Source organism: Pongo abelii, chromosome 11, assembly GCF_028885655.2.
Source record: "Pongo abelii isolate AG06213 chromosome 11, NHGRI_mPonAbe1-v2.0_pri, whole genome shotgun sequence".
NCBI classification, from domain to species: domain Eukaryota; kingdom Metazoa; phylum Chordata; class Mammalia; order Primates; family Hominidae; genus Pongo; species Pongo abelii.
Window position 1 is genome coordinate 19,761,700 of NC_071996.2, and position 25,785 is coordinate 19,787,484.

The following is a 25,785-nucleotide window of genomic DNA, read 5'->3' on the forward strand; positions in this document are numbered from 1 at the left end:
CCACAGCCCCACAAGTGGTCAGTACACGACAAAGCCCTTTCAGCCTGTGAACAGGGAGAGTATTTGGTGGAGGGTGGGGGAGGAAGCAGCTAGTAAAGGTGAGAAGTGACCATTCCACATGACAAAAAAAGAGGGACTAGGCCAAGGGAGAAACAGAGTTCACAGCCAGACAATAAGTTTTACTTACCATATTATGTAAGTTTTTCCTGATCTGCCGAATAACACCAGGAAAGGTGGGTCGAAGCAACTCTTGTAAACTAGAAGGCCACGAATTATATCTGCTATCAACCTCCAGGTTGTTGACCCACTACAAAAAATAACACAACAGGATGCATGCACATTAGGAACCAGTTAGTAAAATCTGCAATAATATCAATAAGACTTTAAAATATTTTAAGAAGAATCACGTGAGACAAGACCATTTTCAAAGATAAAAAGATTGGGTACAGTGGCTCACATCTGTAATCCTAGCACTTTGGAAGGACAAGGCAGGAGGATCGCTTGCGCTCAGGAGTTCGAGACCAGCCTGGGCAATAATAAGAGACCCCCATCTCTGCAAAAAAATATAAAAATTAGCCAGGCATGGTGGCTGCTGTCCCAGCCACTCAGGAGGCTGAGGCGGGACGATCACCTGAGCCCAAGGGGTTCGAGGCTGCAATGAGCCATGATCGTGCCACTGCACTCCAGCCTGAACAACAGAGCAAGACCCTATCTCAAAAAAAAAAACAAAAAAGATAAAAAGATCGAGTGGAAAAATGAGTGACTGAAAGATAAGCCACAGAACAGATGAAAACATTTGTAATCTACAAACCCAATAAAGGACTAGCATCAAGAATGAAGAAAGACATAAAAATAAAAGAAGCGAAATACTTTTTTTTTTTGAGATGAAGTCTCTCTACTGACCAAGCTGGAGTGCAGTAGAGCAATCTCGGCTCACTGAAACCTCTGCCTCCCGGGTTCAAACGATTCTCGTGCCTCGGCCCCCCGAGTAGCCGGAATTACAGACACCCGCCAACACGCCCAGGGAATTTTTGTACTTTTAGTAGAGGTGGGGTTTCGCCATGTTGGCCAGGCTGGTCTTGAACTCCTGACCTTAAGTGATCCGCCCACCTCAGCCTCCCAAAGTGCTGGAATTACAGGCGTGAGCCACAGCACCCAGCCCTAAACTTTTTAAGAACAAAGGAAAAAATAAAACGTAAAAAAAAAATTGGAAAAAAGAAAAGAATATGAAAAATATACAGCAGAAACCCAAATGGGCAATAAACATAAGAAATGTGTACACCCTCAATTGTAATCTAGGAACTATGAGCTAAGACCTCAATGAAATTTCATACTCGCTGGACAGAAAAAGTGAAAGTTTGTCAAGATCAAGAATAGAAAAAGATATAGAGCAAAGAGAACTCTCATGCAATGCTGGTATGTGGACACTTTAGAGAACTGGATCTAATAAAGTTGAAGACTATATTAGTACTAATTTTTCTAAAATAAATGCAGTACTGCCAGGTGCGGTGGCTCACGCCTGTAATCCCAGCACTTTGGGAGGCCGAAGCGGGCAGATCACGAGATCAAGAGATCGAGACCATCCTGGCCAACATGGTGAAACCCCGTCTCTATTAAAAATACAAAAATTAGCTGGGCATGGTGGCATGCGCCTGTAGTCCCAGCTACTCGGGAGGCTGAGGCAGGAGAATCGCTTGAACCTGGGAGGCGGAAGTTGCAGTGAGCTGAGATCATACCACTGCACTCCAGCCTGGCGACAGAGCGAGACTATGATACAATACAATACAATACAATACAATAAAATAATACAATAATACAATACAATATAATACAACACAACACACAACACAACACAACACAATACATGCAGTACCACTAAGTACTCTAGTTCCAGGTATCTACCCCAAATACATTCACATGTATACACAAAAAGAGAGGAAAAAAAAGCCTAATTAAAGTAGTGTTTACAACAGCAAAACATCAGAAACAACTTCATGTCCGCAAAGAGCAATGGTTCAGGAGGCTGAGGCAGGAGGACCTCTCGAACACAGGAGTTTAAGGCTGTGGTGAGCTATGATTGCATCCCTGCACTCCAGCAGGGTTTTGCCATGTTGGCCAGGCAGGTCTCCAACTCCTGAGCTAAAGTGATCCGCCCACCATGGCCTCCCAAAGTGCTGGGATTACTGGTGTGAGCCACTGTGCCTGACTGGATTATCCAAAAAAAAAATTTTTTTTTTTTTTTTGAGACAAGAGTCTCACTCTGTCACCTAGGCTGAAGTACAGTGGCGTGATCTCGGCTCACTGCAACCTCCGCCTCCCGGATTCAAGCAATTCTCCTGCCTCAGCCTCCCGAGTAGCTGGGATTACAAGCGTGTACCGCCACGCCCAGCTAATTTTTGTATTTTTAGTAGAGATGGGGTTTCACCATGTTGGTGAGGCTGGTCTTGAACTCCTCACCTCAAATGATCCACCCACCTCGGCCTCCCAAAGTGCTGGCATTACAGGCATGAGCCACTGTGCCTGGTCTCAAATTTTTAGAATATTAAATAGGAGTCAGGGAAGATGGCACACGCCTATGGTTCCAGCTACTCAGGAAGCTGAAGCAAGAGAATTGCTTGACCCCAGGAATTTGAGTCCAGCCTGGGCAACATAGTGAGACTCATCTCTAAAAAAAACAAAAGAAAGAAAGAAAAATATATTTGATAGAAAATAAAAGGATAAAATAAGGGACAAGGGAATGCACACCAACTTGAGAAAAGATATGAACTTCAGGAAGGAGAGGTGTGGCTGGTAAGGGACAAAGAAGGGCTTCAACTAAAACTGTTTTTTTTTTCCAAGAAAACAATTAAATCTGACACAAAATGATTAAATGTTAACATTTAGTAAGCATGATGATGGGTCCTATGGTTGTTAGTCCCTTTATGTTTGCATAAACATGTCATGTTGATGTTATTATCTTTTACTGTTTATAAGTACTTTTAACAGAAAAGCAAATGACATTAACAATGTCTTCATCAAAATAAGTTATATCACCAAGTATTAATTCAAGTAATGATTATCTACATTCTACATTATTTCTCTTAAATAAAATTTTTCTAAAATGAATGCAGTACAGAAACCAAGAAAAAATAAGATCAGCTCTCCCTTCATCTTATTTTTTACCACAACTGCCCAAGACGGCACTATTCCCCATATTCTCTATTTTTTTTTTTTTGTGACGGAGTCTTGCTGTCACCCAGACTGGAGTGCAGTGGCATGATCTCAGCTACCTGTAATCTCCACCTCCGGGTTGAAGCGATTCTCCTGCCTCAGCCTTCCGAACAGCTAAGATTAGAAGGTGTGCGCCGCCACACGCGGCTAATTTTTGTATTTTGAGTAGAGACAGGGTTTCACCATGTTGGCCAGGCTGGTCTCGAACTCCTGACCTTAGGTGATCCACCCGCTCCAGCCTCCCAAAGTGCTGGGATTACAGGCACGAGCCACCAAGCCCAGCCCTATTCCCCACATTCTCTGACAAATGACGAGACAAAGGCTCAGAAAGATCATATGGCAGGCAAAAGTCTATATAAATCCTTCAAATCTCAAATATCAAAATCCTACTAAAGAAGGTTCTTAGCTAAAAAGTGACATTTTCAATAGTAGTTTTAATTTACAGATGTCACATCACACAAGATCTGTATGCAATTGAGAAAATACAAACTAAACACTTTTTCCCAAGAGATGTTCAGCTGAATCCCAGGGGCATGCTCAAGTGAAAAAAATCACTGTCTTGGCCGGGCGTGCTGGTTCACGCCTATAATCCCAGCACTTTGGGAGGCAGAGGTGGGTGTATCACCTGAGGTCAGGAGTTTGAGACCAGCCTGACCAATATCGTGAAACCCCGTCTCTACTAAAAATACAAAAATTAGTCAGGCATGGTGGCAGGCTCCTGTAATCCCAGCTACTTGGGAGGCTGAGGCAGAAGAATTGCTTGAACCTGGGAGGTGGAGGCTGCAGTAAGCCAAGATCGTGCCACTGCACTCCAGCCTGGACAACAGAGAGAGACTCTGTCTTGAGAAAAAAAAAAAAAAAAAATCATGTCTTAACCACATTAGCAACAATAACTCAACTTTTTGAAGCATTTAAGGGCCTACTTTATTACATACACAAAGTCCCATATAAGCAATTATAAATTTTTCACACCAACAAAAGAGATGGTGGGAGTAACTTCACCCTCATAAGAGACAAATCAGAAACCATAAAAAAGATTTCTGGTCAGAAAGTCCTTTGATCACCCTAACAAAATACTCACTGAAATAGCAGGACTCCGGATGTCTACTGCATAGTCTGCCTCAGAGGGCTGGATGTTCAGCTTCAAAACATTATGCAGAGAAAGGCCTTCTATTCCCAATCTATGCAGACCCTCCATTACCCGAGCTTCATTCCTCAACACATCAAACAGACTGGGGGGGGAAAAAAGAGGTATTTACTAGGAAAAAAAGCTTTTAAAAAATATTCTCACCATGAAAAAAATGTATCAGTTCAACCTCAATGCCAAATCAAATTAATTGAGAAATTAAAAAAGGGAACTCTTCTCCAAATTAATTGAGAAATTAAAAAAGGGAATAAACACACAAATTGAGGATAAAATAACCCTAAATCTATACTTTTACACCACATGATTTTAAAAACAGTACATTACTCTCTCTGTATTCTTTCTTATAACTGCATGTGTATTTACAATTATCTCAAAATAAAGATTAAAAAGAGATACTACATTATATATGCCTAATATATGTTTCAATGTCAGTACCAATTCACACAGGCAAACATATGACCACAGAAAAAAGCCTGAAAGAATCCACACCCAACTTAGAGGTTTGCTGGGAGAGATAGAAAAGATAGAGATGAATGGCTGGGCGCGGTGGCTCATGACTGTAATCCCTGCACTTTGGGAGGCCAAGGCGGGCGGATCACAAGGTCAGTAGTTCGAGACCAGCCTGGCCAACATGGTGAAACCCCATCTCTACTAAAAATACAAAAAAAAATAGCCGGGCATGGTGGCAGGTGCCTGTAATCCCAGCTACTCAGGAGGGTGAGGCAGGAGAATCGCTTGAACCCGGGAGGTAGAGGTTGCAGTGAGCCGAGACCGTGCCACTGGACTCCAGCCTGGGCAAGAGTGAGACTCCGTCTCCAAAAAAAAAGAAAAGATAGAAAGGAAGGAGAAATAAGATGTGATTAAAAAAATTTCTTTTGAGACTCTATCTCAAAAAAACAAATGAATAAAGTCTGAATTCTACCTGTCTGCTATCCACCCCAAAATCATGAAGACAATCGAATGCAATTTAATACTGAACATTTTACCAAAAAGTGGATATTCAAATAATATATGTAGACAGAACACCTTCTGAGACACATGAGACAGGTTTTTTTTGTTTTTTTGGTTTTTGAGACGGATTCTCACTCTGTTGCCCAGGCTGGAGTGCATGGGTGCAATCTCAGCTCACTGCAACCTCCGCCTCCCAGGTTCAAGTGATCCTCCTGCCTCAGCCTCCCAAGTAACTGGTACTACAGGTACGCACTACTAGGCATGGCTCATTTTTGTATTTTTAGCAGAGATGGGATTTCACCATGTTGGCCAGGCTGGTCTTGAACTCCTGACCTCAAGTGATCCACCGGCCTCAGCCTCCCAAAGTGCTGGGATTACAGGCATGAGCCACCGTGCCAGGCCCAGAGGCAGTATTTTTAATAAATGTACTTCACACTGTTCCAAAAGCCAAAGAACCTGTTCTTTTCTATGTTCCCATGGTTAAGTGGAAAAGTATAGCTTCTAAAAGGACAGCCTCAGAAAACACTCAGGCCTTGAACACACACTGCAACACAAGATGGAGACATGTCATCCTGCCCGCCCATCACAGCATGTGCCTACTACCTACGTCCACCCAGTGGGGCCTGGTAAGCCATCAGACTTTGCATCATGCCATATCAAGAAGGAACGGCAATATGAACATGTTACAAGGTGCTACGCATTACAAAAACCTTTCAGAGAATGAAAATTATTATCCATACCTGAATATATCCTGTGTATCTAAATCAATGTGAAGTCCATTGATGAAGAGGGCTGAATCTCCAGGTTGTAATCCTAACGTTCCCTTGAAATACTGAAAAATTTTAATAATTATTAGGGAGCTGTGAGAGAATGTTTTTAAAAAATTTTATTGTTTCTGGGCTTCACTACCTGTACAAATCTTGGCATCCTAAGGCAGGGCTAAGATTTGCTTCAAGATGCTGTTGGGATTCAATGGCAAGTAAGACAGGGGATAATACCACAGTGTATACACATTTCAAAACATGTTGTACACCACAAAAATATGCAATTTTTACTTCTCGATTTTAAAAAGAAGAGAAAAAAATAAGGAGATCATGGAAAGGTGTATCAATTGTGAACTGGAATTTCTTCCAAGAGAGAAGAATTCACATCTACTCACTCCCTGGCTGAGTGCACAGCACCCTCAGACGATTAAAAAAAGGCTGACCCAGGCCAGGCACAATGGCTCACACCTGTAATCTCAGCACTTGGGGAGGCCAAGGCAGGTGGATCACTTGAGGCCAGGAGTTGGAGACCAGCCTGGACAATGTGGCAAAACCCCATCTCTATTACAAATACAAAAATTAACCAGCTATGGTGGTGTACGCCTGTAGTCCCAGCTGCTTGGGAGGCTGAGGCACAAGAACCACTCAAACCCAGGAGGCAGAGGCTGCAGTGAGCCGAGATAGCACCACTACACTCCAGCTTGAACGATAGAGCAAGACTGTCTCAAAAAAAAAGACTGACCCTGAGCTGGTGAATAGAGTCATATCTATTTCTAGGACTGGACTCTGGTAATATAAATGGGTTCATTTTGGGAAAGTTCATCAAACGAATGACTGAGAATTTGTGTGCTTCTCTCTTTGTGTTTCATATATACATTTTGGGCTGGGCACAGTGGCTCATGCCTGTAATCCCAGCACTTTGAGAGGCCGAGGCGGGTGGATTACCTGAGGTCAGGAGTTTGAGACCAGCCTGACCAACATGGTGAAACCCCATCTCTACTAAAATTACAAAAAGTAGCTGGGCATGGTGGCAAGTACCTGTAATTCTAGCTATTTAGGAGGCTGAGGCAGGATAACTGCTTGTACCTGGGAGGCAGAGGTTGCCATGAGCCTAGATCATGCCACTGCATTCAGCATGGGCGACAGAGCAAGACTCTGTCTCAAAAAAAAAAATACATTTTGGTCAGGCATGATGGCTCATGCCTGTAATCCCACCACTTTGGGAGGCCAAGGTGGGAGGATCATGAGGTCAGGAGATTGAGATCATCCTGGCCAACATGGTGAAACCCCATCTCTACTAAAAATATTAAAAAATTAGCTGGGCATGGTGGCACGCACCTGTAGTCCCAGCTACTTGGGAGGCTGAGGCAGGAGAATCACTTGAACTGGGAGGTGGAGGTTACAGTGAGCCGAGATCATGCCACTGCACTCCAGCCTGGGCGACAGAGCAAGACTCCATCTCAAAAAAAAAAAAAAAAAAAAAGTACATATTTATGCTTTAATAAAATGTTTTACTCAAAAAAAATTAAGACTCCATGAAACAGCAATATAGTATAATTTTGTCTTCCTTAGGGGGACAAAGGCCCAAATTTAAGATAAAATTTGATGTTTTTACTTTGGAAACTAAAAAGCAAATAAAAACTCCCAGTAAGGTTTTTCAATTTAGTAAAACATTTGAGAAACATTTATTTATCCCTCAGATGTACTTAATTCACTAATATCTCAGATATAAAGATTAAGGAAATTTGGGGTAAAGATAGTGAATTGAACATAAGAACTTTTTTCCCTCCTGAAATTCTACTGAAATGTCACTAGAGCGACTTTTTCAGTTATAAATCCACAAAAACAAAGAGAACAGGAAAGAAAAAGGCCACCAAATTTTGGAAGCTGGAAGAGAGGTGGGTGAGGAGTCACTGTCCCAGCAGCCCTGAGAAAGCTGAATGTTAGACCAACAACAGGAAAGGTCAACAAGAAACTTGTGTCACCCTGTGGAACTCACCAAAGGCTCAGGAACTGGCAGCACACAGGACATGTACAAGGGGTGATCATTAGCTAAGTTCTGATATAAAGCCCTTTAAGACAAAACCCCCCAGCCCCCCAACTGATTTCCCACAGCCAGGTGACTGCGGTCGTGCTACCCCCTACTCCAGGAAAATGAAGGCTCATTCCCTGGAAAAGAACAAAACAGAACATCTGTGGACAATGGCAAATCGAGCACAAGGAGGACAGGGACCCCACACACATAAGGGGGAATCGAAGGCAAGTCACCAAACGCTCTTCCCTACTGTGCTTCTACAGCTCTAGCAAACAGATTTCACCCACCAGCCAGAAGACTGACGGATCCTTTTCTGGAGACTGACAAGGACTGACCAACCCAAAAGAAAAGAAACAAAGATACTGTCATTGGGGTTCCCTAGGAAATGGTCACAACAGAACACCTTACAGTCACAAAGCCACATCATTAGGACTTCCAACCAGGTCCTTAGTGCCTCACTCTGAGTGTGATCACCAGACACCTATGGAAGGCCTCCACCACTAAAGAGACCAAAACCCAAAAACGCAGCTTAAGAGTAAACAGACTTTGCAGACAGAAAACACAAGCACCATTGTCTTCAGAGATACACAGGAACACCATAAAAAGAACAAAAAAAAAAAACCTGAAAATTAAATATTTGACAACTAAAGGAAAAAAGATACACACAGGTTGAAAACTCTTACCAGAAAGTTTTTTTTTTAAAAAAAGAGAAAAGAATAGGAAAGAAAAGACTTTTAAAGTTAAAAGGCCAAACTAGTCAAAGAGGTGCAACATTTAAAAAATAAATAAACACATATTTCTAGGAAAAGAAGAGAAACCAGAGAGAAGAAACACAAAGAAAGAATTTAAGAAAATTTCCCAAAGCTAAAGGAAATGATTTTCAAGATTTTAAGGGCCCACCAACCACCCAACAGTACAGAGATTTTTTTAAAAACACATATAATGAAATTTCAGATAACTAGAGTCAAAGAAAAGATCCTTAAGAGATCTCATACAAAGGCTTCAGACTTCTCATCAGCCACAATGGAAACTAAAATTCCAAGAGGCAATGCCTTGTTTCAAATTTTGAAATGACTTCCAATCCAGAATTGTATAACCTGCCAATATTGGATAACGAGCTATCAATAAAAACAAGTAGAAAGTTGGCTGGGCGCAGTGGCTCATGCCTGTAATCCCAGCACTTTGGGAGGCCGAGGCGAGTGGATCATGAGGTCAGGAGATCGAGACCATCCTGGCTAACACGGTGAAACCCCGTCTCTACTAGAAATACAAAAAAATTAGCCGGGAGTGGTGGCAGGCGCTTGTGGTCCCAGATACTTGGGAGGCTGAGGCAGAAGAATGGCGTGAACCTGGAAGGTGGAGCTTACAGTGAGCTGAGATCATGCCACTGCACTCCAGCCTGGGCAACAGAGCAAAACTCCGTCTCCAAAACAAAAACAAAAACAAGTAGAAAGTTGATTTCTCAGAATTTCAAATTTGCCTCCCAGGCAACTTTTCTCACAAAGAATGATGAGCTGTACCAAAACAAGGAAATAAACCAAAAACACAAAAGACATGGAATCAAGCAACAGAGGATCCAACAAAGGAGGTTAAAGGAAGGTCTCAGGATGACCGCATGCCCTGGGCATAAAGAGCAACTAGTCCATCTCAGACCACATCGAAACCAGGTAAAATCACAACATCCAGTATTGAGAAGATGGATAGACAGGAACAGTGCCAATATAGAATAGTGGTGGGACACTGAGGGGGAGGCAGTGAAAGAAAGTTAAACTTCATTGTTTAAATAGGAGGCCAATACATAATGTCTGAACGTGAAAAATAAAGTACCAATGTAAGCTAGAATTCTGGAGAGAAATATCAGAAGAATTAGCTAAATGTTGAAACGGAATGTCTTCAGGAACGGGGTGAGACATGTTAGGGGTGCTGCTTTCCTAAACAACACGGTAGCACCATTTCATGCTTTCAGTTATATGCATACTGAACCTTCATTAAAAACTAAAAATACAAAGATCACAGAAATGAAAAAATCACGATCTTAGATAAAAGAAGAGTGACACTGTTAAATGCTGCTAATTAAACTCAGATTTCCTTATCTTTAAAGACAGAATACAAAACAGGCCAGTATTTTCTATCGGTGAATACCTTCTGATTCTCTTCCACTTCGGTTCTAAGTTCTGAGCTCACAGCTGTTTTTGTTATTGCTCTAAGGAAATAAAAACATTATGAGTGCTTGGCTTAATATTTGATATAAAGTCTTCAATTTCCATATTTTAAAATATGAAACACATTATTCAATAAGTTAGAAAAAATTAAATGGAAAAACCTTAAATCTTTATAATTGATAAATATATTTCTCCTTTCTCAGATGTGTATATTTTTTGTAAGATACAAAATCAAAGAAATGTAGCAGCTATAGCATTATAAAACAGGTGCAGTTGTTTCCAAGTTCTTAAACATATGCACCCCATTTCTATATATGATCCCTACTGCTCTCAGGCTAAAAGGATAATGTTGAATACACCAAGGCAGCAGATTGCTCTTCCCACTTAAGCACTTACGGTGGAGGTGGAATCATTCAAGTATACCTTCAAGTAGCAGCTGGACTAAATGAGAATTCACTACATGATGTCTAAGTCCCAAATAAACAAACTTAGTTATAAAATATCTCACATCAGAAGTCAAAACACTTTATTCAGTGACTCAAGAAAATGACTGGGAACCATTCAAGTCAATAGTTTCTAAAAATGTGGCTTTTAAAACAATTTTGCCTTGCATTTATGAGATGTGCAGCAACATTACAGAATCGAAGGCAATGTCAGAAAACATACAAACAAAATCTTTTTTTTTTTTTTTTAGACGGAGTTTCGCTCTTGTTGCTCAGGTTGGAGTGCAATGGCATGATCTTGGCTCACTGCAACCTTCGCCTCCCGGATGCAAGCGATTCTCCTGCATCAGCCTCCCGAGTAACTGGGATTACAGACCCCTGCCACCACGCCCAGCTAATTTTTTGTATATTCAGTAGAAAAGGGGTTTCACCATGTTGGCCAGGCTGGTCTGGAACTCCTGACCTCAAGTGATCCACCCACCTCGTCCTCCCAAAGTGCTGGTATTATAGGTGTGAGCCACCATGCCTGGCCCACTTCCCCTTTTTGGGCACCAGACAAGGCGGGTGGATCACCTGAGGTCAGGAGTTCCAGACCAGTCTGATCAACATGGCAAAACCCTGTCTCTACTAAAAATACAAAAATTAGCCAGGCCTTGGCCTCCCAAAGTGCTGGGATTACAGGAGTGAGCCACCAAGCCCGGCCCAAACAAAATCTTATTCTGTCACTGTGAACTAGTCACTTAGCCTCTATGATTCAGTTTCTTCAAGATTCAATAAGATGACATATGTAAAACCTTTCATGAAGAAAACTACTATGGTCTGGGACAGACTCTAGATTAGTTAGTTATATGAGCAAGACTCATCCAATCCTGAAAGGCAGGTATTTTTATTCTCATTCCACTGCTGAGGAAACTGAGGTAAACAGAGGTTGTTTATTTGCAAAGGTCACACAACTAATAAGTGGAAGTGCTAAGAACATAACCTAAATCTGTGACTTCAACCACACAATGCATGGTCTTGTCATCTTCAAGACACAGAGCACCATCTGCAACAGTAGTGGTGGTGGTCATAAAGAATATTAATTTTCGCCAGGCGTGGTGGCCCACGCCTGTAATCCCAGCACTTTGGGAGGCCAAGGCGGGCAGATCACTTGAAGTCAGGCGTTCAAGACTAGCCTGGCCAACACAGTGAAACCCTGTCTCTACTAAAAATACAAAAACTTAGCTGGGCATGGTGACGCACATCTGTAGTACCAGCTACTTGGGAGGCTGAGGCAGGAGAATCGCTTGAACCTGGGAGGCGGAGGTTATAGTAAGCCGAGATTGCACCATTGCACCCTAGCCTGGGCAACAAGAGCGAGACTCCATCTCAAAAAAAAAAAAAAGAATCTTAATTTTCTAGGAATTTTCATATTGTTATTACCTCATTTGGCAAGTGAACATGACGATAACTGGGTATGATGTTAAGGAGAAGAGCATTATTCTACATTACCTGGCTTTGGTAGGAAAATTCTGACTAAGATCCTTCATGACAACCAAAGCCAACTCAACAGGAGAAGCCAAGATTCGAGCAGCAGTCTGGAAACTGAGATCTGCAACAATGTCAAATATAATTAAAAGTGGATTAATCTAATGCAATGAGAAGCAGAAAACAAAATCCACATTTACTTCCCACTCTTTTCTTGGTAATTAAGAATGTCTTAGAAGGCAACCATTCCAGAGAGTGCCCATGATTTAATTTCAGGTTTTATTCACTTCAAAGATCTCTGGAGTATTCAGTAGAGCCGTTTCTGATATATCTGTGAAAACATTAGGGCACACAACTAACGCATATAGCAGAGGCTAAATCAGGCCCAAGTCCTTTTCCCTTTTCTAAATTTACAATACATCACAAAATACAGCATGAAGACTTTTAGTAAACGATGTTGGGGAAAAAAACTTGAAAAATAGTTCTTTGGAACAGAGAAAACACACACATCCTGCCACAATGACATGTCTTTAACACTCTATAGATAAATAGTTAAAGAAATGTATATATATAGAAACTTAGGACTATGACCTGTTTCTCATATTACAAGTTTATGTATGGTCACACAGAAAGACTTGCCACTTGTTTATATATATTACTTTCACCTAGTGTTATCTGTTTACAAAAGGACTTCCTTTCTTCCCTGATTAATCGTAATTAATCACTCTTATCTTTAAAATCTGAGGCACCCTCAGAATCACGTACTACATACAATTAAATTCAAATTTTGCATTTTTTAAAGCCATAAAACTTAGCCAAAAAGTAGGCCAATGACCTCTCCCTGTTTTCATTACCTTGCAACTGCCAAACTTTTAAAGGTGCCATTTCATTGGTGCTCTCTACAAGATGCTTTCTGAGTTCTTTCAACTGTCCCTCCAGGTCGGGGTGCAGATCTCTAAAAGAAACATAAAAATCAGTCCTTTTCATTATTTTTTCTTTCCTGGAGCATAAGAAGAAGTAAATCAACATTATCTTCATGGTTTTCCTCTCCCAACCCTAGGAAATTTTCTACAACATAGGGGGAAAAAATGAAGTATAATTATTCCTCTTTAAAAAAAATAGAAAATTAGAAGCTAGTTTAAAACTCATAAAATTTATAGAAAAATGGTTAGAATAGTGATTCCCTATGAGGTAGATAAGGAGACTGAGAGTGGTTAAGAAAGGAGACTTTTCAGGCCAGGTGTGGTGGCTCACGCCTGTAATCCCAGCCACTGAGAAGGCCAAGGCAGGAGGATCACATGAGCCCAGGAGTTCCAGGTCAGCCTGTGCAACATAGCAAGACCTTGTCTCTTAAAAAAAAAAAAAAAAAAAAGAAAGAAAGGAACAAAGGAGACTTCAGCTATACCTGCAGTGTTTACTGAGCTGTTTTATTTTTTGTTTGTTTTCCTTTGTTCTTAAAGTAAAAAAAGGCTTATACTGGGAAAAAAAGAAAGCTTAATAAATAGTTCTATAGAAGAGAAAAGCAAGTATGACAACAGCAATCTATTCTGGGTTGTAAGTATGTGGGAGTAAATTTTTCTCTATGCTTTTGTGAATCATTTTAATTTCTCAAAGTAAAACTGAGGGGAAAAAAACTGCTGCCAGCCCCAGAATGAGTTTGCTTTAGCCTACGTGCTCATACATCTCTTAGTAACATGAATACAATTTAGGCTAACCATAGTTACTGGGTTTTATCTTTAAATATAGCATATTCCACTATAGTAAAGGAGAAGTGATCTGGGGCAGATGTAACATTTACATCAGACAGACAGATGGCTAGTACATTACTTTTTTCTTTTAAATGCCATAAACTCAAAATTTTGTTTTTGTTTTTTTTTTTTTCTTTGAGACAGAGTTTCACTCTTGTTGCCCAGGCTGGAGTGCAATGGCGTGAACTCCTGACCTCGTGATCCGCCCGCCTCAGCCTCCCAAAGTGCTGGGATTACAGGCGTGAGCCACCATGCCCGGCTAACTCAAAATTTCTTAATACAACATACAGAAATTAAAATTCCCTCAGACCGTTCACTGTCCAACCAACCCACTTCCTGTCAGTTACTACAGCCTGAGCATCTCAAATCCAAAATTCTGAAATCCAAAATGCTCCAAAATCCAAAACTCATTAAATGTCAACATGACATCAAAGGAAATGTTCACTGAAGCATTTCAGGTTTCAGATTTTCAGACTTGGGGTGCCCAGCTGGTAAGTATCATGCAAATATTCCAAAATTAAAATCTGAAACTCTAGTTCTAGTTTAAGCATTTCAGAAAAAAGACACTCAACCTATACAAACTCTTAAATACCAAAAATGAGGCCAGGCGTGGTGGCTCACACCTGTAATCCTAGCACTTTGGGAGGCCAAGGTAGGCAGATCCCTTGAGCCCAGGAGTTCAAGGCCAGCCTGGGCAACATGGCAAAACCCCATCTCTACCACAAATACAAAAACTGAAGTGAGAGGATCACCTGAGCCTGGGGAGGTGGAGGCTGCAGCAGGCCATGATGGCGCCATTGCACTCCAGCCTTGGTGACAGACTGAGAGCCTGTCTCAAACAAAAAAAAAAAGGTCTAATTACTTTGGATAGCTAAATAACTATTCTGAATGTCCAAAAGGTAAAACAGCCTCAATATTCTTGATAATACCTTTGTGCTGTGAATGCATAAAATCATAATGCTACCCAAAAAATAAACATAAACAACATAAATATGAAAAAAGATTCTGAAGCTGGGAGTGGTAGCTCACACCTGTAATTCTAACACTTTGGGAAGCCAAGGCAGGACAATCACTTGAACCCAAAGTTCAAGACCAGCCTAGGCAATATAGCAAGACTTTATCTCTACAAAACATTTGAAAATTAGCCAGGCATGGTGGCACACAACTGTAGTCCCAGCTATTCGAGAGGGTGAGGTAGGAGGATCCCTTGAGCCCAGGAAGTCCAGGCTGCAGTGAGGCATGATTGTGCCACTGCTCTCCAGCCTGGGTGACAGAGCAAAGCCCTGTCTCAAAAACATTTTTTTAAAAAAGGATTCTGGAAGCCTGAGTCAAATAAAAATAGAATATGATTACATTCTAATGAGGCCAAAACTGATATTAAACAAGAAGAAATGTATATATATGTAGGATGAACTCAACATGTAATTCAATGTAAACTAAGATATCTCTTCTAAATTGTTAATCTGGTTATTTCACTTGGCCAAATCTCAAAGCTGAAGTACATAAAACTGAGTTTAGCATATACTATTTTATTTGATCACTTTCTCTCTCTTTCCCTCTCTCTCTCTCTCACACACACACACACACAATGTCCTAATAAAAATTTCCAGGTAAAGCAGAATTCAGGGCTCTAAACAATTATCAAGCCATGAGGGAAATAACTTCAACTTTTAGAATAACAGCTAGAAGACTTTCCAGGCCAGGCAGGGTGGCTCACACCTGTAATCCCAGCACTTTGGGAGGCCAAGGCGGGCAGACCACGAGGTCAGGAGATCAAGATCATCCTGGCTAACACAGTGAAACCCCGCCTCTACTAAAAAAAAAATACAAAAAATTAGCCAGGCGTGGTGGCGGATGCCTGTAGTCCCAGCTACTTGGGAGGCTAAGGCAGGAAAATGGCGTGAACCTGGGAGGCAGAGCTTGCAGTGAGCCAAGATCGTGCCACTGCACTCCAGCCTGGGCAACAGAGCAAGACTCCGTCCCAAAAAAAAAAAAAACTAAGTAACAGCTAAGAAGACTTTCCAGCTATAAAATACTATGATGCTTACATTAATTGGTTATGATGATGCTTTCATTAAATGATTACATAATTATGGAATTTTTTTAAATACCATTTCCTTTCACATAAAGCAAATTCTAATAAAATGTTTTTTTCTGAGCTGGGCGCCATGGCTCATGCCTGTAATCCCAGCACTCTGGGAGAGCGAGGCGGGCAGACCACTTGAGGCCAGGAGTTCAAGACCAGCCTGGCCAACATGGCGAAACCCCGTCTCTACTAAAAATACAAAAGTTAGCCGGGCATGGTGGTGGGTGCCTGTAATCCTAGCTACTCAGGGGGCTGAGGCAGGAGAATCACTTGAACCCAGGAGACGGAGGTTGCAGTGAACTGAGATTGCGCCACTGCACTCCAGCCTGGGCAACAGAGCAAGACTCCATCTCAAAAAAATAAATAAATAAAAATAATAATAATAATAAAATGTTTTTTCCATTGAGCATGTATAAAATTTACTATACCTATTTTGCATTTTTGCTCAGACTATGTTTGAAAAAAACTTTTAAATACATTTTTTTCCTGGGAAAATATTAAGTGAAACAATTCAATTTCTCCTCTTACGGCAATCAAAAAATGGTATGTAACTTAATGCCATCAACTGAGAGGCAAGAAAAATGCACTTAAACTGTGGGCAGATAGCCATAGTATCAATTAAGAATAATGTGCTTCAGGCTGGGCGCAGTGGCTCACGCCTGTAATCCCAGCACTTTGGGAGGCTGAGGCGAGTGTGGATCACTTGAGGCCAGGAGTTTGAGACCAGCCTAGCCAACATGGCGAAACCCCATCTCTGCTAAAAATACAAAAATTAGCTGGGTGTAGTGGTGCACGCCTGTAATCCCAGCTACTCAGGAGGCTGAGACAGAAGAATCACTTGAACGTGGAAAGCGGAGGTTGCAGTGAGTCGAGATCATGCCACTGCACTCCAACCTGGGCGACACAGAGAGACTGTCTCCAAAAAAAAAAAAGAATAAAAGAATAATGTGAAATCATAAACTGTACTATAAACTAAGTGGTTGACTCTCCACACAGGATTGCATACATAAAGTACTATTAGGAGATGGGTAACTCAGACAGTAATGAGTAAGATGATGCTTAAAATGCAAGAAAGCCTAGAGGCTTAAGGAAAATGAGGGCGTTTCCCAAAATATACAGAACACACATACCTCAATTTTCCAAAGAGGAACCCCTGAACCTCATCAATAGGATCATTTTCACCAATCACTGTGGTGTTTACCTCAGTTCCTATGAAAGAATAGAAAATACATATTAATAACTGCTCAGATTTGAAACAAAAATGTTACTAGTCTCATAAACTTCATAAAATTGAATAATGTGAAAAAAATCAGAAACCCCTGAAATTATACCATTTAAAATGTTGACTATCACAATTACCCTTTGGCAATGGTTCTTTAAACAAACAGAATAAATGCATTTTAATATCTCCTGTGTTCCTGGATAAAGAATGCATTTTTCCCTTAAACTTTGGAAAATTTTACATGCTAAAAACTTCAAAATTAATACATTTAAACATTATGGACAATTATGAAATTAATAGTTTTAAACACTATGAACAAAGAATTTTTCAATATTAAAATTCTGAAGAATTTATGATTAGTCAACTTAATCCTAAATACAACTATTGAAGAAAACAGAATGATGAGGTAGTAGTTTATTTTCCATCTGCTTTACTACTCAAATTGATTTTTTATCTTTAAAATGAGCTTAAAAGAAATGAAAAAATAGCATTTAAAACTTGTAGATAAAATAACAAATTCAAAACCCTAGAGTATTACAACAGAAAGTATCCACAGTAAACTGTTCCATGTACAGAAATAATAAACAACATAAAATTGTTTGTTAAATACAGGATACTTTAAGATTTCACGTTGGAGTCACAAACAAATGGCTATTTGTAAATCCCATATAACATCAACAATAGCTACCACTTGCTGAACGTTTTCGGGCAAACCACTGTGCCAGGTTCTTTTTTTGTGTGTTTTTTTTTTTAGTACATGAAAAAATTCTTTCCTTACACATCTTATTTATTCCTCCCCCATACTGGAAGAGACATGTATCATTACCTGCACTTTACACAAGAGAAAACTGGGACCTAGGGAATCTGCTTAAGGGTCACCCACTCAGATGTAACAGAACCAGGATGCAAACACAGGTTCAGCATACACCTAAATCTATTATTTTTCATATGGAAACAAACTCCCCTTTAACTCATATTTGAAGAAAGCACACTGGTCCCATTTTTACAAATTCACCTTTCACCTGAGTATCATCCTTGGCCTTGTACTCAGTGCTCTTAATGGCCAATTCCACACCATAGCCAGAGAGGTAAACAGGCTCCTTCCTGGGATTCTGCAAGTAAAGCAAGAATTCCATCATTACCACCTAGCTCTTTCTATGTCACAGTGCACACGGCATGACCATGTTAATGTTGCATCTACTAGCCATCACCTAGGATTATGCCCTCAAAATATCTTTAAATTGTTTGTTAAGGATATTAACTATATGGCTAAGAAAGTTCACTAAACAAATTTTTTTAGTCCAAAACCTACCAAAAACTCAAGAGTAATAAAAGCACTTATCTACCATTAAAATATTGATTATATGTTTTAAAAATCAATTCAGAGTCTATATTCTCTCCTTATAAAATCCTAGGCTTCTTTACATGTTGTAGGCTGCCACAGCTGTGGGAATGGAATTCCAAGGTAGAAGCAAAACCAGATGAATGGACAGCTGAAAGTGCAATGGTCCCAACCATAAGAAATGGAGAAAAAGAAGTTCCAGAACCTACAGAGCCGGGTTGAAAGCTGGTGAGGTCTCAGTCCCAGAGGTGTTTTTTGAGGCCCATGGGAGTATGCTTTTTATTAAATTTAAATGCCTTCGAGCAGAGCTTGGAGTGACCAGATGTCACAGGCTCACCAGCATCCTGACTGAAGATGGCCCTTCAGACGTTAACATCCATCCTAACAGCTATGAAACGGGCAGAGGGAGAGTCAAAAACTGGACTTCGATAAAACTTTCTGCTTGTACAAATTTTCATTTAAAATTTTATGGCCAGGCACAGTGACTCATGCCTGTAATCCCAGCACTTTTGGAGGCTGAGGCAGTCAGATCACCTGAGGTCAGGAATTCAAGACCAGCCTGGCCAACATGGTGAAACCCCGTCTCTACTAAAAATACAAAAAATTAGCCAGCATGGTGGCGAGTGCCTGTAATCCCAGCTACTCGGGAGGCTGAGGCAAGGGAGTCACTTGAACTCAGGAGGCGGAGGTTGCAGTGAGCTGAAATCGCGCCACTGGACTCCAGCCTGGGCAACAGAGCGAGACTCTGTCTAAAAAATAAATAAATCAATAAATAAAATTTTTATTTTTTTTTTGCATGAACTTAGTACTGAGCTTATTATGACATAGAAACTTTAAAGGGCTAACAACCTTTACATATAAATATTTTAAATAACTAAATATTACAGAGTCTTTAAAAGCTTAATATTACACCAAGTCTACCTATGAATTGCCTGTTTAGAAAATCCTCCCCCTTCCACCAAAGAAAAAAGTGGCAAAGAGAAAACGGAAGAAAAAAGGTTGGAAAGGAAACTGAATTCAACAATCAGTTCCATAGTATGATGACCATATATTAAAACCGGAAAAGATTATTTACGTGGTTCATTTTGAAATAAAATGTAAACTTTATCAAGCCACTTTTTTAGCATGTTTTATATTTCTTTAGAAAGCCAAGCAAAGCAGATCATATATGCAAATAATAGACTCAATGAAACTACTGGATTTATCAAAAAAGGGATTCAAATAACTAGATTATTTTATAAAGAGGGAGATTATTAGCTTATGTTCTAAGGTCATGCTAGGCAAATTACATTCAAAACAGGTGTAAAATAAGTCAATACTTACAAATACATAGTGTCTGAACACATAATTGATTTTGCCTGCATTGCTTTTTGATATAAGCTGACGGTGAAAATTGGAAAATTCCTCAGAGCCAATCTCAGAGTAGAAAATCACCACAGGGCTTTCAGGATTAGATGAGGGATATCTGTGATCTCCTTTGAACAATAAAGGTTTGGGTCTGAAAATAAATAATAAAAGCTTAAAACTTTAAAAATAATTGTGAAACACTAAAAATGTCACAAAATATAAAGTACAGTTATGAAAATTTAAAGATTATAAGCATCTTAATATGATCTTAAATATTTTTCACTTACTAAGATTACTATCAGGTATGAGTCTTATTTATTCATGATTAAAAATAACAAAAGTACATTATAAAAAATACTAACTATAAAATGTAAACACTGGCAGGTCCAGTGCGTGATGCCTGTAATCATAACTAAGAGGAAGCCTGGGCAACATGGCAAAACCTCAACTCTACAATAAATAACGAAAATTAGCTGGGTATGGTGGCGTGCACCTGTAGTCCCAGCTACCTGGGAGGCTAAGGTGAGAGGATCACCTGAGCCCCAGAGGTCAAGGGTGCAGTGATCCATGATCATGCCACTGGACTCAAGCCTGGGTGACAGAATGGGACCCTGTCTCAAAAAAAAAAAAACCGAATAAAATAAATCTCAATTAATAACAGCTACCAATTCCTAAAAGGGGAGGAAAAGGGCCAAAATAGGATACATATTCAAATGACTACTAAAACTTGAGTATGTATATATGTAATATATATATAAGATAGTATTTTTTTTTGGTGTTTTTTTTTGTTTTTTGGGGTTTTTTTTTTTTTGGAGATGGAGTTTCATTCCTGTTGCTCAGGCTGGAGTGCAATGACATGGTCTCGGCTCACTGCAACCTCTGCCTCCTGGGTTCAAGCGATTCTCCTGCCTCAGCCTCCTCAGTAGCTGGGATTACAGGCATCCACCACCACACCCGGCTAATTTTTGTATTTTTAGTAGAGACAGTGTTTCGTCATGTTGGCCAGGCTGGTCTCAAACTCCTGACCTCAGGTGATCCACCCACCTCAGCTTCCCAAAGTGCTGGCATTACAGGCATAAGCCGCCAGGCCCGGCCAATATAATATGTTATATTATGTTATATTTTGAGAAGTCCTCAGTCTGTCACTTAGGCTGGAGCGCAGTCGCATGATCGCTCAGCTCACTGCAGCCTCGATCTCTAGGGCTCAAGGAGGGACTACAGGTGCACGACACTATGCCCAGCTAAATTTTGTATCTTTTGTAGACATGGGTTTTGTCATGTTGCCCAGGCTGGTCTCAAACTCCTGACTCAAGCGATCCACCCACCTCAGCCTCCCAAAGTTCTGGGATTATAGGCATGAGCCACCACGGCTGGCCAAGTATATTTTTCTACCATATAAATAGAATATGATTAGCTTTTTACTTAAAAATATAAGTATAGGCCGGTCTTGGTGGCTCATTCCTGTAATCCCAGCACTTTGGGAGGCCAAGGCACGCGGATCACGAGATCAGGAGATCAAGACTATCCTGGCTAACACAGTGAAACCCCGTCTCTACTAAAAATACAAAAAATTAGCCAGGCATGGTGGTGGGTGCCTGTAGTCTTAGCTACTTGGGAGGCTGAGGCAGGAGAATGGTGTGAACCCGGGAGGCAGAGCTTGCAGTGAGCTGAGATGGCATCACTGCACTCCAGCCTGGGCGACAGAGCGAGACTCCGTCTCAAAAATAAATAAATAATAAATAAATTAATTAAAATATAAGTATAAATAATGCAAAAAGCAGAGGATGACATTAAGCATATTACTTGCCAATTATACTAAGTCTATCTCCTCTACTATTTTTACTACTATGATCTTCCTAATGGACGTTTTTGTTTCTGTTTTTGTTTTGGAGTCAGGGTCTCACTCTGTTGCCCAGGCTAGAGTGCAGTGGCATGAACAGGGCTCACTGCAGTCTCTACCTCCTGGGCTAAAGTGATCCTCCCACCACAGCCTCCCGAGTAGCTGGGACCAAAGGCGTGTGCCTGGTTACTGCCACCACACCCAGCTACTTTTTGGAGAAACTGGGTCTCACTTTGTTCCACAGGTTGGTCTGGAATTCCTGGGATCAAGTGATTCTCCTGCCTCAGCCTGCCAAAGTGCTGGGACTACAGGCTTGTGCCCCCAATGGACTTAACATTTCAGTTTTCCTCATAAATTTTAAAACTTTTCCCAAAAAAACTTATCTAAGCATGGCATCAAGATATTAACAGATCTTAATGCACAGACTTTATGACCTACCAGTCTCTATTATAATAAACTATATAACTCAGCAGAAAGTAAAGACATGAATACGGATGCTCCACATAGCCTTATTGTAACAGGACGAAATGACTTAAAAATCCATCAGTAAGAGGTAAATTACCGATTATGGGACAGTCTTACATAGGTTATGCATGTGTTAAAAATAATGAGGTAAACCCACTTGTACTAAATTGAAAGATACCTTTTATAAAAATAAAACTACCTACATGTATAAATTTAAAACCATAGAAAAAAGTCTGAAGGTATGTATATATGCCAAACCATTAAAAGTAGTTACCGCCTCTCAGAGACAGGAGACGCTGTTGTTCTTTTCTTCATAAAGGTGTGCATTATTGTTGTAGCAAATTAAAGTTTTTTAAAGGAATTACAAAGCCATCAATTTTGTTTCCCCCAAGAGAGAGCACTACTGCATGACCATGCAGCCATTTCTGAATGTCCATGCCTTGACCCGGAGATGGCTGGAATGCACGCTATGTTTTTTGGTTGGCACTCTGAGTAAGAAGCACTAATGCCATTTGGTGGGCAGAGGATGGGTGCTGGGCAGCCAATCTCACTAAAGAAGACCTACACCACCTAACTGCCATTAGCAGTACTGAGAGGGCCAGCCAACCCCATGTAGAGATCACTGTTTTGTTTAACAACAGCATTAGAGGAGGTACAGAGGGCTTGCTGCCCTAGCCAGTCAGCAAAATGATACACAGTAGAGTTGTCTACCACAGGAAACCTACCTTTGGGCAAAAAGCTGGTACATTAGTTACCAAATTAATATTCAAATCAAGCCTGCAATTATCTTTCAAATATCCTCCTTTGTCTGAAATTAATAATATCCTGAGAGATATTATAATTAATATCATTATTTCAGGCATTGGCTTTAATACACACAGTATTCCTTACTAAGCTAATGACAAAGCCTATGTCATTGCTCAGATGCAGTCATTACGAAACAATAACAGTTAATACTAAATACTTGTATTATCTCCATTTTGAAATGAGATTAGGAAAGAAAGTAATTTGCCACATTTCACAAAACTATTTTAAGTGACGGAGCTGAGATTCAAATCTAGTCAGTCTGGCTCCAGAAGCCATACTCTAAACCATTACACCTAATGATACAAAACAGATGAGAAAATCAGAAGGTAGACTAAATACAGAAGCAGCACTGGAAATGCTTGATATGAAAATAAACAAACACATAATCTACCTTTCAGAAGCTGTCAGTAGAAGAGTCTCCAGGGTATCAGATTCACAAGTCTTCTTTCCATGCACTGAAAAAAACGAATTACATCCTTCTGGTGGAGGTTCATCAGCTGCTATCTGTCTCATAAGACACAATACATACTTTTTAAATTTCTAACCAAAGATGAGATAAAGACATGTATAATCAAAATAGGTGATTAAATTATGACAAAACAACATCGGTAAAGTGGCTGAGTGTGGTAGCTCGTGTCTGTAATCCCAGCACTTTGGGAGACTGGAGTGGGAGCATCATTTAAGCCCAAGCCTGGGCAGTTAAGCCTGCCACTTAAGCCTGGGCAGCATAGTGAGACCCCATCTCTACAAAAAATAAAATAAATAAAAAATCAGGCACAGTGGCATATGCCTGTAGTCCCAGCTACTAAGGAGGCTGAGGTAGGAGGACTGCTTGAGCCTGAAAAGTTGAGGCTGCAGCAATCCATAATCACAGAACTACACTCCAGCCTGGGCAACAGAACAAGACCCTGTTTCAAAAAAACAAAATCAATAAATGCAAAAACAGGCCAGCCACAGTGGCTCATGCCTGTAATCCCAGCAATTTGGGGAGCGGAGGCAGGCAGATCTCCTGTGGTCAGGAGTTCCAGACCAGCCTAGCCAACACGGTGAAACCCCGTCTCTACTAAAAATACAAAAATTAGCTGGGTGTGGTAGCAGGCTACCCCAGCTTAGGTAGGAGAATCACTTAAACCCAGGAGGTGGAGGTTGCAGTGAGCTGTGATTGCACCACTGCACTCCAGCCTGGGCGACAGGGCAAGACTGTCACAAAATAAAGAAAAATGAAAAAAAAATCACTTTATTGTGTGAAGATGTACCTTTGGGCAATACAACAATACAGTAACAAGCAAGTGATCCCAACAGAAATTAACAGGGTGGTTGGTTTCAGAGGGCGAAAGGTGGCCACAATCCGGACACAGTACATGGAGGGCTCTCCATGGTGCCAGACCAAGTCCTGCTTCTCGACTTGGGTGAAAATTACAAGGATGTTCACATTATAATAGTCCATTACTATATATTTTTTGTGAGTGGTTTTTCTGTTTTGTTTTATAATAAAAAATAATTTTAAAATTAGCATTGCTTTTATATCAAATATCTAGTTGGTGAGGACACATCTTTGACTGCCTCTTCTTAAGTCTCTCTTAACTTGAGGTTCCTCTGTCCCTCTTTTTCTTTTCAATTACAATAGAAATTTCCATAATTTATTTATTGAAGAAACTAGATTACTTTACTACAACGATTCCTGAATTCTAGATTTTCCTGACTGCATCCCTGTGGTGATGCTAAACATTTCTTGCCTCCTGTATTTCCTGTGAACTGCTTTTAGAACTACAGGCTGTGATTAGATGCTGGCTCATTGGCTTAACAAGATTACATCTCCCAGGCTGCAATGCATAAATAAAATATTGCTGTCTCTTTTCTATATAGATATTCTTTTTCTTATTTTTTTAAATCTGTGGGTTGAAGACAACATCAATTTTGCTTATTATTTTTTTTAAAAATCGTAAATCCTAGAAAATTTCAGGCAAAAAAGTGATAGCTCTGTAATTCAATTCCAGGACAACTGCGGTCTATCGATTCATCATGATATACACTCTAAAATGCTGTTCTTTAAGAGCACTGGACCCACCTGCTGGAAGGCTTGGATCGTAGCTGAGTAGGAACGAAGAGACAGACAAAATTTCAACAAATTCTGCTGGAGGGGTGACAGAAACGGAAATGCAGCTTCCAATATTGCATGATAGTACAAATAATCAGCACCTGTCAAGGAAGAACATTAACCAAAGTAATTGCATATGACTAGAGATATCTAAAGAAGATAGTTCATCAAGCACAAAGCTGTGTTTACAAAGGTATGTGATGGCAAGTTTTACCAGTATATTGTCTTGAACTCTCATCAAATGCTTAAAATTCCCTGGAGTACACAATGCAGTTGGGCTCTTCCTCTCTTCTTCCCTTTCAAACTATTCCCTCCCCTGGACCACTATTTTCCCACTTACCTGGATGACTTACAGCTACATACTTCCTCAGAAATAATTCAGCTGTGAAATTACCTACTCCAGGAAGTCTCCACAATCCCTACCCCATGCTTCAATGGACCAGTTAAACCTCTTCCTCAATCCCAGAACACTTCTCTGTTTACCTCTTTCACTTATCATATCATTTACTAAATTATTTATTCACTGTCTATCTATACCCCACTTAGACTTCTGGTCCCCAGAGGAAGAGGCTATGACCTATTTATCCTTATATCCATGATGCCTAGCACATGTTAACTACTCCAAAAACTAAACAAAACTGAGCAGTGTCA

The 25,785-nt window shown here is 40.3% G+C and overlaps 1 protein-coding gene across 7 annotated transcripts in view; it reads right to left on the bottom strand.

Annotated features, from left to right (window-relative positions):
• UGGT1 (UDP-glucose glycoprotein glucosyltransferase 1) overlaps positions 1-25,785 on the bottom strand; it is a 107,083-nt gene that overhangs the window by 65,007 nt on the left and 16,291 nt on the right. For all 7 annotated transcript variants that reach the window (XR_008522705.2, XM_024243409.3, XM_024243408.3 and 4 more), the window contains 11 exons: positions 25,105-25,235; positions 23,428-23,540; positions 19,901-20,075; positions 18,251-18,347; positions 17,144-17,222; positions 13,034-13,134; positions 12,204-12,303; positions 10,250-10,310; positions 6,049-6,140; positions 4,292-4,442; positions 188-307 (listed from right to left, as the gene is read on the bottom strand). Coding sequence is in view for 6 of the 7 variants with exons in the window: in XM_024243409.3 (XP_024099177.3) it covers positions 188-307; positions 4,292-4,442; positions 6,049-6,140; positions 10,250-10,310; positions 12,204-12,303; positions 13,034-13,134; positions 17,144-17,222; positions 18,251-18,347; positions 19,901-20,075; positions 23,428-23,540; positions 25,105-25,235 (1,220 nt within the window). In the remaining variant the exon portion in view is untranslated. The remainder of the gene's footprint in view (positions 1-187; positions 308-4,291; positions 4,443-6,048; positions 6,141-10,249; positions 10,311-12,203; positions 12,304-13,033; positions 13,135-17,143; positions 17,223-18,250; positions 18,348-19,900; positions 20,076-23,427; positions 23,541-25,104; positions 25,236-25,785) is intronic.